At 41.2% G+C, this 14,631-nt stretch overlaps 1 protein-coding gene across 1 annotated transcript in view; it reads right to left on the bottom strand.

Annotated features, from left to right (window-relative positions):
• Positions 1 to 428: 428 nt before the first annotated feature.
• Positions 429 to 14,631, bottom strand: part of LOC124795515 (WD repeat-containing protein 37-like) — a 109,159-nt gene continuing 94,956 nt past the window's right edge. The window contains 3 exon segments of the mRNA XM_047259578.1: positions 429 to 1,081; positions 6,597 to 6,843; positions 14,140 to 14,278. Of these exon segments, the coding sequence (XP_047115534.1) occupies positions 953 to 1,081; positions 6,597 to 6,843; positions 14,140 to 14,278 (515 nt within the window). The 3' untranslated portion in view covers positions 429 to 952.

Here is a 14,631-nt window from a genome sequence, read left to right on the forward strand (position 1 = left end):
TACGGTCAGTAGCTACTTTCATTTTCATAATTTTGTAACTGTAAATATTGTTTTACAACACTGCTGCTGAATTTCCATCATTTTCTGCAACTGTAAGTCAAAGAAAAAAATATGATACAAATACTCCACATCTCATCCAAAATATACTTGAGCTGCTAACAGGAAGCAATAAACACAGCTACTGAAACAAACACACACGAACATCAATATATTTGCATTATTAGAATACAAAAGAAAAATACTTTGCTCACTACAAAGACTGTGACAAATTATAGGAAAATAATGTAACAATACAAATATCACAACAAAAAGTACAGCACATAACCAAACTGTAATATGAGATTATTTACAGAAGGAACAATGAGGGTTACTAATTTGTCATTTGCAAGGAACAAAAGAGTCAGTACTCTTATGGATACAATGCTCAGTAACAGAAAATTTTTCTCTTTTTTTTAATATGGTGCACAAGAAACATAGTAGATCTACTGCCAAACACAAGAGAATAAACAAGCATTTAAGACGAGATGTAAAACTACTAAGGCTAACAGTACTCTCTTACATCTCACTGTTTTAAGCAAATATTAATTTTGTGAATTATAAACTGCCGTGGAGCTGCATAAAATAACGTAACAAGGCACTCATAGGATTTCAGAAGATTGAATAGATGAATATCTGTAAAACAGCAACACCTATATCATTCAATGCTTATTTACATCTGACTTAACAGTTGTTTTTACAAGACTATTATACAAGTCCCCACACAACAAATTGGGACTCAACAAATAATAAAATGAGAATTCATTTTAGACACTGATAAACAGATATGCTCTGAAATAAGCATGTACATTAACATATCCTTCAAAAATGAGTTTCTATATGACGATGTGTATTGTGTACTGTTTTTACACACTTTAAAATGGTCAATGACCACAGCAATTTGCCACTGCAAAATCTACAAATCTTTGCTCAACTGGACAGACCAGCCAAGTATCAGTCGATCAAATCCACATGAAAAGAAATTGCATGGCACACTTGTGTTTTCATCAGCCCATGCTACAGAGCATACCATCCGTCTATGTCCCTGGAAGAAAAATAATTAATTAGAGTCAGTATTTACGCTGTTTCAGGTTATATGATGATATAACATGACATATACTAACAACGGACTCTGCTCTCTATGCTGTACACATGATTTATTTTAAAGTTCTATCAGAAGTTAGTCTAATTTACATGCAATGAGAGGTGTTTGGTTATGGTGGCCATTAACATTTAGAAGTAATGAATATATCTGCAATATCACAGAACACAGAAAAAAAATTACTGGTATAAGAAAACTACGTATAAAGCTAAATGGCAAACAAGGAGAATTTAACTATTTGTAATGAACCACATAACAAAATTCACATTACAACATGTACAACACCCTGAGCTACATGTTGTTACAAGACTGAAAAAATTTTGCTGATTTTTTATAAGATATACTTTCATTCAAAAGTGAATAAGGATACAGGCTATAAAGCAATAACATGACCAAAAAGCCTCAGAACCTCTGAGGACAAATACCCCCACACGTCAAAAAAAACATATTAATACCATTTCCAAAGGAGATACGAGTGCTGATGTGTGAATTTTATCCCATTATCCGTTTGGTAAGTTATGCCTGCAAAACACTGACATGAATGATTTACAGATGAATCGAAAAACAGGTAGAACTGGACCTCAAGGGAATGTCTATTTGGGTTCCAGAAAAATTTGGGAAACACTAATGTCAATACTGATCCTATGATTTATCTAAGCAGACAGACTAAAGAAAGGCAGACCTACATCTATTGTATTTGTAGATCTGCAGAAAGCTCTTGAAAATGTTGAATGAAATAGATTCTCTGAGATTGTAAAGGTGGTGTGGATAAGAAACAGGGAGTAAATTTTTATGTACAACTTGTACCTGTGAAGGAAGCAAGGCAGGACTAATGTAATTTCCATAAAAACAATTTTGAAAAAATTACAGTTATTAGAAGAATGATAATATTAAATCATTATTCTAATTAATGCGGGCAAATGTTAAAGGCAAAGAAAGTAAGAAAAAAATGGTAAATTAAAAGAAGCAGAAGTGTTCAGTCACCCAAAAACTTTGCTAGCTTTTGGAAGAGAGCCTATCATATCGAAAATATGATACCAACATTCCTCATGCCCATGGCGTAGTCACTACTGAACACTAGTCACGCCAAAATCCTTCCAACTCCAAACCCATTGCCTCTCTCCTTGTACACCTTACTAACTATAATAATTACTTCTCCTTGAGAGGAAGGTATATAAACTAATCTGTGGCATAGCCATGGGCACTCACATGGAACTGTTGTTTGCCAACTTATCTGTAAGCCATCTACGGGAAACCTTCCTAGCCTCCAAAAACCTTAGCCCCTTTGCTTAGTTCAGATTCTTTGTTGATATCTTCATGACCTGGACCCAGGGCCAGGACGCTTTATCCTCATTCCTCCACAAACTCAAAACCAGCCTTTCCGTCTATTTCACCTGGTCCTCCTCAACCCAACATGGCACCTTACTGGATGCTGACCTCTTCTTCTCTGATGGCTCCAGCCACACCCTTGTCCATGTGTATACCACAATCTGCATTTCAAAAGCTGACACCCCTTCCACACAAAAAAGAATCAGTCCCATACAGCCTGGCCACCAGCGATTGGTGAGCCTGCAGTGACAAGAATTGTTTTGCCCAGTATGCTGAGGATTGCTCAAAGGCCTTTGCAGGAAGACACTACACCCCAAACGTATGCACGAAACAGGTTTCCCATGTCTTATCCTGTCACTCCCTGATCCTGCCCCCCCCCCCCCCAATCCCCAGTAATTAGTTGCAAATGAACATCCCCCTTGTCACCAAATATCATCCCAGACTGGAGCAGCTGAACCATATCATTCACCAGAACTTTGATGAGTATTATCAAGTCTGAAAATGAGAGACATCTTAGCCAAGATCTGTATCATACTCCCAAAATTGCATTCTGTCACCCACCAAATTTAGACAACACCCTAGTCCATCTCTATGCCACTTCCACTCTTAACCCTTTATCACAGGGACCACATTATTCCTGTGGAAGACCCAGGTGCAAGACCTTCCCAATTCACCCACTCAGCACATCCTACCCCAGTCCTGCCATAGGCTTATACTATATTATCAGAAGTAGGGCCACCTGTGAAAGAAGCCATGTTTGTACCAGCTCTGCCGTAATTACTACACAGCATTTTATGTGGGCATAATCACTAACTAGCTGTGTATCAGAATATAAGGCCACTGCCAACTACATAAGAATGCATCCTATTTCCAAAAGAATCACCTCAGAACTTTCTGTGGCAAATGAGAATAAATTACTAGCTTGAGCAACAATAAACACCTCAAATCTAACAAGCTTATTATTAAGACAGCAACAACTTCTTTCCTGCTGCAAAACCTTTTATATCTTTTGCAACAAACTCTGTAAATTAATAAGACAACTGCAATATATTAACTTTAATTTACACCCAATTTACATCTCAGTTGTGAGCAGGAATGTTTCAACTACTTGAAGCCAACAAATAAGTGATTGTATTCTGTCTCATCCTAATCAACATCAGTGCAGCCACTGTTTGAGCTAGCGAAACACCTGACCATAATTCCTAGGCCCTTTTTTGGCAAGTGGCTCCACCACATACAAAATTCAGTGCATTTTGTCCAGCAGGTTCAGGCTTCTGCTAGGCCGGGAGCAGTGGCCGTACTCTCTGGACTCATTCTCACATCAAACTCCTTCTGGTTTAATGGATGTCACTATGAATAGACCAACAGACTAGTGATGAGCTGTACTATCAGCAATGGTAGCCAGCGTGTTCTTGGAGGCATCTGATAAAGGTCGAGTCAGCAGCCCACAAAGCTTCATGTTTTCTCTGATACTTATATGACACATTCATAACCTAGCTAGGTGGGCAAGAGCATCTACAAGGCTTTCTGCAACATCTGAATTTGCTGCACCAAAACATCATATTTACAATAAAGAAAATCAGCTTCCCTTCCCAGACATTCTGGTCAAACAGAGATCACGACACACTAGGACACGATGTTTAGTACAAGCCAAAGCGTGATTCCATCCGTCATGCCTCTTCACAAGAAGACATCCTCAGCACACTACAGGACAGGGCTCGTGAAATCATCCAACAGAGCTTTGCAGCAGAGTTGCAGCACCTACAGACAGTTTTCCAGAAGGACAGTTACATCAGATCAAGCACACCATAAAACTGAAGGAGTCAAGGTCACAACTTGCAAGGGAACCTGTTGCGAAGGCATTTATCCTGTATGTCAGAACACATATTCAAAAATTGGAAGACTACTCCATAAAGAAAGTCAAGAATGTATTTTGTCCACCACCATAAATGCACCTTGTTGGGAATGATCTAGGATTCCAAAAACCAGGAGTCTACTGCATCCCGTATCCCAGAGGGGAAAATGTATAGCGGTCACACCACCTGGATGGTGCAGGAAATATGTATGGTGCAGAAATGTCTGGGAGATAAGGAACAACCAACCATATCAGCTGTGGCAGAGCACTCTCTCTTTAAAGGACATAGCATGAAACATGATGGTCCAAACTGCTGAAACAGGACAACACATTACAGAATTGCATTTTTAAGGAACTTTTAGAGATGCACTACATGATGAGCTGATAAATAAAGACAGTGGTTTCCCAGTAAGTAAAGCTTGATACCAAGTCTCGAGAGTGCACAAAGCACAATAATGGTCTGTGGTAATATCCACTATGGTCATGCTAAATGGAGAGCTGGGGATCACACCACATAAAAGCATTTCCTTTGCACTAGTGGCCTCCAGACCCACCCCCCCCCCCTCCCCCCCAGTGGCAGCAGAGAGAAAGAAGACCCCAACTCATGTCCTGGCAACTCCCTGGTACAGCGAGCCCAAGCTCAGCAGTGGGAGGGAGGGGGTAGTTAAGGTGGCACACAGCAGAAGACTAATCAGTAATCACGACTGCCTGAAGATGGTGACAAGTCAGCTTGCCATAATATCATATCAACTGGACAATGCTGACAGGCTGAATACCCAAGAACGTTTTAAGAAAAGTCAGAAGAAAGCTTCCAAGTACAAAGTGGCTGATCTTACACTGATAAAATGAACACAAATTGAATCGGAAGTAAAGATGAGGGTGAAGAATCTTTATCTCTACCAAGTTCAAAAGTTAAAACAAAGGTTAAACATGACGTGTGCTGAGAAGGTGGTAATCACGAGGGTCCCATGACTACAACAAGCACCAAAACATATGCAAGCCTGTCCAAGTAACTATTCATCATTCGAGTTGGATTATTGTTGGGATGGCCAAACATGGGATTTGGATGGGTAATTTGAAGTTTTTCCTACCAACAAGACAAGTGGGGCATTAGAGGAGCTATGTGATGCACAGCAATTTTATATGTCCATGGGGAAACTATGTTCACAAAGAAGGAATGATTTCCATTGGACTGTTGTTTGGTTTTGTTGATCATTAGAGTTTGTATCTTTGTGAGTAATAAGTAGGTAATGTGCAAATCTTAACAGTTATACATTGTATCTACAAAACAAAAAGAGTGGAGAACATCTTGCCAGCATGTGACATTGTTCAAGGCACATATACTGGAATGACATCTTCAAATTTCTCGCCCCATACTCCCATTCCATACAATCTCATAAGAAGTATAACCTTTAGATTTGGATTCTTTCCACCAAACCAAGGAGAATACAGATTACTCCTGTCTCAAAATCACACTAATTCAGCTTTAGTGAAAAACCACAATGTTACTGCAATTAAACAGTTTTGGTAATAAAGGTGTGCAGTACTATTTTCCTGAGCTCCAAATGTTCAAATGGTTCAAATGGCTCTGAGCACTATGGGACTTAACATCTGAGGTCATCAGTCCCCTAGAACTTAGAACTACTTAAACCTAACTAACGTAAGGACATCACACACATCCATGCCCAAGGCAGGATTCGAACCTGCGACCGTAGCGGTCACGCAGTTCCAGACTGAAGCACCTAGAACCACACGGCCACACCGACCGGCGGGCTCCAAATGTGAAAACTCCTCATTCATCTGCATATAACACACATGAAACTTACTGGAATGACAGGAACAACTGTGCATATGTAAGAGTAGTATATTATCCTCCTAATGTTGAAAACCAGGAACTTTGATAAAGGCTCATATTGAGCCAGTTTAACTTAACATGAGCATGAAATAACAACACCAACCAGAACAATAACAAAACATGGCATTATATGATTCATTGTTCATATACTGCCAAAAATTATTAGTCACAAAATAAAATATGATGAGAGGTACTGATTTCCAATTATGTGGCAAAAATAACCTCACTAAACCAATTTTTAAAAAATTAGTATTTTCAACTTCACCTTTCCTGAAATGGAATTTTGTAATGTCCATTACAGAAAAACAAGCTGCAGCTGAAAGGAAACACTGAATAACATTAACTCTGTCACCACTAATACACTTTCCTAATTGAAATATTAAATGCAATATAAAATAGGTAATTCTCATTCATCTTACCTTGTGACTCGTGCGTGGTAACCTAGCAACTCGCTGACCATTCAAGTCGAATAAACGTACTTGTCGGTTGTCATGTGGTATTGCAACAACACCTCCAGCAGATACTGCCAAACGATTTACAGCTGAATCAGCACGTACAGTTGCAAGGGGTGATCGCATATTTCTTAAGTCCCATACTTTTACACTCCTGTCATCTGAACCAGAAACAACTTTGTCCTCACGTGTAAATACTGCAGAAGTAACAGTCCTGTAGAAAAAGAAAGATCAATATTATATAATCTAGTCGTAATAATTCTACATCAACAATATTCACTCAGTTAAGGGAAGGTACTGGTGAAATTTAAACCCGGTAGTAAAACAATCACAGTGTGCTGAAAATTTATCTCATACCATATCTTGGCATGCTGAATTCAGTGGGTAAACCCAATTTGGTAAACAAAATTTGTTTCATCACTTTTTCTTTTTTTTCTTTTTTGCAGACCTGCAGATTTATGTTCAAGTGAACTCAGTTGTGAACTGGAAAGCAAATATCTATTAAGGTTTCTAATCCAGGATGGATGGCGGCAGGATGTGAGGCTCTTACGTCAAGCAGGACCAACATTTGAACACTATTCAGTTACTTTAGATAACTTTAATCACACACACACACACACACACACACACACAATCTCTCTCTCTCTCTCTCTCTCTCTCTCTCTCTCTCTCTCTAGCGTTAAGGTGATAAATTGTTCAGCAAATTGGTTATACACCCTGAATTCAGCATGCAAAGATATGTTATGAAATAAATTTTCAGCCGCCTGCGATTTTTTGGTGACTAGGATGGAATTTTAACCAACTTTGATTCCATCAGGAACCATGATGCACAGCAACTGTAGAATATAAGGAAGGGGAAGCACGAAGCAGTCAGCTGCAATCCCTTTAGTTTTTATTATTATTATTATTATTATTATTATTATTAATAGGGCATTTCAATTGACTGCTGTGTGCCTCTCCTTCCTTGGGATGAAATTTTATCGATACCTCCCCTTAATCATCTGCACAACTTTTATCCAGAGAAATTGTTTCCACCGGCTTTCTCTGGTGAAACAAATCATAAATATCTGAATGTACATCATCTTTCCCTGTTATTGAGTGATGCAGAGGTATTTGTAGTCATGGATTATATGATACTTAAGAAACACACAAAAGCTGGCGAGTTCCAAAAAGACGGATCAGCTAAATTATTTAGTTTTAATCCATTCCTTTTTCTGTGTTTATAAATTAGTCGCTCAACACACCTAGTATCAATGATGTAATGTATAGAAGAGGTAGTCAAGCAATTTTGGAATAGATGTACGTTACACAGTATAGACAAAATCAAATAATGGAAAATCCAGGATGGAATAATGACAATATCACACAAATGATAGATTGCTACTCACCATATAGTGGAAATATTCAGCCACAGACAGGCATAGCAGAAAGACTGCTACACAAGTAAGCTTTTGGCCGAAAAACCACCTCCTGATTTAGACAACACACACACACACACACACACACACACACACACACAAGACCATGGTCTCTAGCTAGCCAGACTGCAAGAAACTGCACATGATGGGAGAAGCAATCTGAGTGGTGGGGTTAAGGAGGAGGCTGGGAGGGGAGGGATAGTAGCAGTGTAGGGGTGGGGGACAGTAAAGTGCTGCTTGTGAGAACACACACTGATGATTCGGAGAGAGGGTAGGGCGGCTAGGTGCATTTGGGAGGTTAGACATAGGGTGGGGGCAGGAGGAGGGCGAGGGGGGGCAGAAAAGGGAAAAGGAGAGAAGTAAAAAGACTGTGTGTGCGTTGGTGGAATGCGAACAGCGAAAGGGGTAGGTGTTTCATTGTCATTATACTGCATAGAGGTTTATCATGAACAAACTAATATAGCAATCAACTTTATAAGCCTAACAGCAGCAATTACAACAAAGAGTTAGTTTAATTCATTGGCAAAATCCCACTTAAATGTCCTCTTTCGTAGTAAGACATAATCAGAGGTGGAACATCAGTAGCATATGAGGATGCACAGGAAGAAAAGCTCACACATTAGTGACCAACTAGCATGATTTGATTACACCCTGCTTGCAGCACTATTCTATAAAATGTATTAAGTACTGTACTGTACTGTACTGTACTGTACTACCCTATTCATTAATTCCAAAGGGTCCACCTCTGCAAAGGCAGGGACTCCTTCCATCATATCATAATTATTATGTCCATTAGTCAATTTTACCTATCCCAAATATGGCAGTACTCTGAAAAATACAGAGGGGTCCAAAACAATGAAACCACTGTTTAAAAGTCCATAACTGGCAAACTAATTGATGGAGTTGTCTCATTTTTGGTGAAAGTGTAGGTTAAAGTCCAACTTAAAGATATCACTGTAGGTGTTCGAAATGGTCACCATTAACATCCACACACAAACGATGCCGCCAAACTGCAGCACGAACAACTGACTGCAACGTGTTCAGCTGGATATTTGCGCATGAATGTATGGTGGATTCTCAAAGTTCATCCAATGTGCATGATTTTTGTTGATAAACGACGTCCTTTGGTGTCCCCCACAGGTAAAAGTCCAGAGGATTTAGGTCTGCGGAACGTGGTGGATAGTCCACAGCACCTCTATGGCCTATCCATCTTCCACAGGCACGGTTACCGGTGACGTGTACCTTCAGAAGCTTCAGACATCCATTTTACCTGCTATCCGAGACTTGTAATGGAGACGGAAGAGTTTACTTTAAACAACATGGTGCCCCAGCCCACTACCAAAATCGTGTTAGGGCGTATCTCAACGAAAATCTACCAGGAAGATGGACAGGCCATAGAGGTGCTGTGGAGTATCCACTACGTTCCCCAGACCTTGCTCCTCTGGACTTCGAGAATCCATCACACATTCATGAGCAAATATCCAACTGAACACGTTGCAGTCAGTAGTTCGTGCTGCAGTTCGGCGGCATCGTTTGTGTGTGGATGTTAATGGTGACCATTTCGAACACCTAAAGTGATATCTTCAAGTTGGACTTAAGCTACACTTTCACCAAAAATGAGACAACCCCGTCAAATAGTTTGCAAGTTATGGACTTTTGAACAGTGGATACATTTTTTTGGACCCCTCTGTATTACTTACTTCCTAACTATCTATTTGGGGATAAGGTCAGTCCTGGGTATTCCAGACTTTGTTGCTACAGATCCATTAATGCCTGAACTGGTTTCACTGATCATTAGTGAAGCACTACTTTTGAAGTGCTTGTTTCTGTGGCTTCCACTTTTGGTTTGCATGACTGACATGGAGGCAGAAGAAGAATGAGAAGGAGTGATTGATTGCTAAATATGAGACCACTGAGTAGCAAATGCTGTAGGGGAAGGGGGAGCCTGTTATTAGACAAAAGACTTACAGTAAGATAAAACAAGATAAGTTCAAATAATGTTCCTTTTTTAAATTTATTGGTGGCCATATACCATAATACAACATTTGGAGCAGGTAGTTATAAGAAATAAGTAAACCCAATCATTCTTTACCAGGCAAGGCCTTTTTGGTGGCGGCATGACCTTTACTTCCTTCAATTTGGAAACAGTCTTACACAATATCAATACAGGGAACTCTAAAAACAAAACCAGAACCTTGGCACAACTTAGCCTTCTTTTTACACGCCACACATTGTCAAAAAGCAAGTCATATGTAACACCAAAGGCAATATTAAGAAGGAAGTAAAGGATGATGATAAAAAAAAAATGGGGGCACAAAGTTGGGACACAGAGAAAAAGATGATGGGAAACAATGCAAAATACAGCAATTAGTACATGATTTCCAAATCAACCATAAATAGACACTGAAGGGATCAGAAACCAAGAAGATAAACCAGACAGGTTGAAACAAAAAAGTATAATAAATGTAAAAGCAGTAAACAGCTTGCTAGCAGAATCAATGCACATATTCCATAGGTTCAAGTGTGATAGTGCTCTCCTCAGAATTTTATGTAGCATAGTCTGAAGTCTTGGAAACACTGACTTCATATTTCATATAACTCATTATGACACATGAGTCCTGCTTTGCAAATAGATGTGCCATTTACGATTTCATAAAAACACTAAAATTCGTTCCACATTTAACACACTTTTCTTTAGCAAAGAACTAAAATTTTATGAAAAGTTCAAAAATACTGCATTACCTATTGAAGGTATCTGTGATGAGTACTGTCACATTCCGTGCGTGTGTGTGTGTGTATGTCTAAAAACAAAAGATGTGACTTACCAAACGAAAGCGCTGGCATGTTGATAGACACACAAACAAACACAAACATACACACAAAATTCAAGCTTTTGCAACCAACGGTTGCTTCATCAGGAAAGAGGGAAGGAGAGGGAAAGACAAAAGGATGTGGGTTTTAAGGGAGAGGGTAAGGAGCCATTCCAATCCCGGGAGCGGAAAGACTTACCTTAGGAGGGAAAATAGAACAGGTACACACTCACTCACTCACTCACTCTCACACACACACACACACACACACACACACACACACACACACTCACACACACACCCATCCGCACATACACAAGCAGACATTTGTAAAGGCAAAGAGTTTGGGCAGATATGTCAGTTGAGGCGGAAGTACAGAGGCAAAGAAGTTGTTGAATGACAGGTGAGGTATGAGCAGCGGAAACTTGAAATTAGCGGAGGTTGAGGCCTGGTGGGTAACGAGAAGAGAGGATATACTGAAGGGCAAGTTCCCATCTCCGGAGTTCTGACAGGTTGGTGTTAGTGGGAAGTATCCAGATAACCCAGACGGTGTAACACTGTGCCAAGAGAAGCTGGCCGTGCACCAAGGCATGTTTAGCCACAGGGTGATCCTCATTACCAACAAACACTGTCTGCCTGTGTCCATTCATGTGAATGGACAGTTTGTTGCTGGTCATTCCCACATAGGTAGCTTCACAGTGTAGGCAGGTCAGTTGGTAAATCACGTGGCTGCTTTCACACGTGGCTCTGCCTTTGATCGTGTACACCTTCCGGGTTACAGGACTGGAGTAGGTGGTGGTGGGAGGGTGCATGGGACAGGTTTTACACCAGAGGCGGTTACAAGGGTAGGAGCCAGAGGGTAGGGAAGGTGGTTTGGGGATTTCATAGGGATGAACCAAGAGGTTACGAAGGTTAGGTGGATGGCGGAAAGACTCTCTTGGTGGAGTGGGAAGGATTTCATGAAGGATGGATCACATTTCAGGGCAGGATTTGAGTAAGTCGTATCCCTGCTGGAGAGCCACATTCAGAGTCTGATCCAGTCCTGGAAAGTATTCTGTCACAAATGGGGCACTTTTGGGGTTCTTCTGTGGGAGGTTCTGGGTTTGAGGGGATGAGGAAGTGGCTCTGGTAATTTGCCTCTGTACTAGGTCAGGAGGGTAGTTGTGGGATGCGAAAGCTGTTTTCAGTTTGTTGGTGTAATGGTTCAGGGATTCCGGACTGGAGCAGATTCGTTTGCCACGAAGACTTAGGCTGTAGGGAAGGGACCGTTTGATGTGGAATGGGTGGCAGCTGTCATAATGGAGGTACTGTTGCTTGTTGGTGGGTTTGATGTGTATGGTCGTTGAAGCTGGCCATTGGACAGATGGAGGTCAGCATCAAGGAAAGTGGCATGGGATTTGGAGTAGGACCAGGTGAATCTGATGGAACCAAAGGAGTTGAGGTTGGAGAGGAAATTCTGAAGTTGTTCTTCACTGTGAGTCCAGTTCATGAAGATGTCATCAATAAATCTGTACCAAACTTGGGGTTGGCAGGCCTGGGTAACCAAGAAGGCTTCCTCTAAGCGACCCATAAATAGGTTGGCGTACCAGGGGGCCATCCTGGTACCCATGGCTGTTCCCTTTAATTGTTGGTATGTCTGGCCTTCGAAAGTGAAGAAGTTGTGAGTCAGGATGAAGCTGGCTATGGTAATGAGGAAAGAGGTTTTAGGTAGGGTGGCAGGTGATTGACGTGAAAGGATGTGCTCCATCGCAGCGAGGACGTGCGGAATATTTGTGTATACAGGGCCTCGCTGCGAGGGAGCACTTCCTTTCACGCCAATCACCTGCCACCCTACCTAAAACCTCTTTCCACCTCATCCCCTCAAACCCAGAACCTCCCACAGAAGAACCCCAAAAGTGCCCCATTTGTGACAGAATACTTTCCAGGACTGGATCAGACTCTGAATGTGGCTCTCCAGCAGGGATACGACTTACTCAAATCCTGCCCTGAAATGTGATCCATCCTTCATGAAATCCTTCCCACTCCACCAAGAGAGTCTTTCCGCCATCCACCTAACCTTCGTAACCTCTTGGTTCATCCCTATGAAATCCCCAAATCACCTACCCTTGTAACCGCCCCCGGTGTAAAACCTGTCCCATGCACCCTCCCACCACCACCTACTCCAGTCCTGTAACCCGGAAGGTGTACACGATCAAAGGCAGAGCCACGTGTGAAAGCAGCCACGTGATTTACCAACTGACCTGCCTACACTGTGAAGCTACTTATGTGGGAATGACCAGCAACAAACTGTCCATTCACATGAATGGACACAGGCAGACAGTGTTTGTTGGTAATGAGGATCACCCTGTGGCTAAACATGCCTTGGTGCACGGCCAGCTTCTCTTGGCACAGTGTTACACCGTCCGGGTTATCTGGATACTTCCCACTAACACCAACCTGTCAGAACTCCGGAGATGGGAACTTGCCCTTCAGTATATCCTCTCTTCTCGTTACCCACCAGGCCTCAACCTCCGCTAATTTCAAGTTTCCGCTGCTCATACCTCGCCTGTCATTCAACAACTTCTTTGCCTCTGTACTTCCGCCTCAACTGACATATCTGCCCAAACTCTTTGCCTTTTGTGTATGTGCGGATGGGTGTGTGTGTGTGTGTGTGTGTGTGTGTGTGTGTGTGTGTGTGTGTGTGTGTGTGTGTGTGTGTGAGAGTGAGAGAGAGAGAGAGAGAGAGAGAGAGAGAGAGAGAGAGAGAGAGAGAGAGTGAGTGAGTGAGTGAGTGAGTGAGTGAGTGAGCGCGTGCGAGTGTATACCTGTTCTTTTTTTCCCCCCTAAGGTAAGTCTTCCCGCTCCCGGGATTGGAATGACTCCTTACCCTCTCCCTTAAAACCCACATCCTTTCGTCTTTCCCTCTCCTTCCCTCTTTCCTGATGAAGCAACTGTGGGTTGCGAAAGCTTGAATTTTGTGTGTGTGTGTGTGTGTGTGTGTGTGTGTGTGTGTGTGTGTGTGTGTGTGTGTGTTTTAGTGTCTCTATCAACATACCAACTCTTTCGTTTTGTAAGTTACAGAATCTTTGTACAACAACCATGAAATACGAGAGGGCGCTTATGGTAACTCTAACCTATTTTGGGCATAGGGCACAAGTCTGCAACTTCTCTCGACAACATTAGGTCCCCGGAATACCCACTTCAGATGGCATGCACTACTTGAGTATTAAGGCAGTCACAATACCAATTTCCATCATGACTTATTTGCAGACAAAGAAGAAGAATTTTACAAGTATCGCTTACTCTGTGTGTCCTTGAAAAACAGAGACTGAATGAATTGGTTCTCTGAAATCCCACAGTCGAAATGTTGTGTCCCTTGATGATGTGACAACAAGACGATTGGAGTGATGTGATGAAGTATGTGTTAACTCTTGGTCATGACCTAAAATTGAGACAAGGTTACTTAGTACATAACAAACAAAAATTGCTGTAAGCATTAAGTACATAAAGAATTCAAGCTATGCATTTACAAAATTACAAGCAACAACAACAGTGAAGATTCTTCATGAATTTTCAATGGCTGTATATTATACACACAAACAATCAGTTCTACAATCACATACATTATAATAAAAAGAGACAGTTTACTCTACGCAGCAACAGTAAGAAACAAGTAGAAAATCCAAACAGAACAACCTACAAAGGACACATAAAACTGAATTTTAAAATAAAAAATCCAAGTAAAAACTTTAAGATGTGAATGCCAGACACCATTTTAAAGAAGACAATTCTAGG

The sequence above is a fragment of the Schistocerca piceifrons genome, chromosome 4 (assembly GCF_021461385.2).
Source record: "Schistocerca piceifrons isolate TAMUIC-IGC-003096 chromosome 4, iqSchPice1.1, whole genome shotgun sequence".
In the NCBI taxonomy this organism is placed as follows: domain Eukaryota; kingdom Metazoa; phylum Arthropoda; class Insecta; order Orthoptera; family Acrididae; genus Schistocerca; species Schistocerca piceifrons.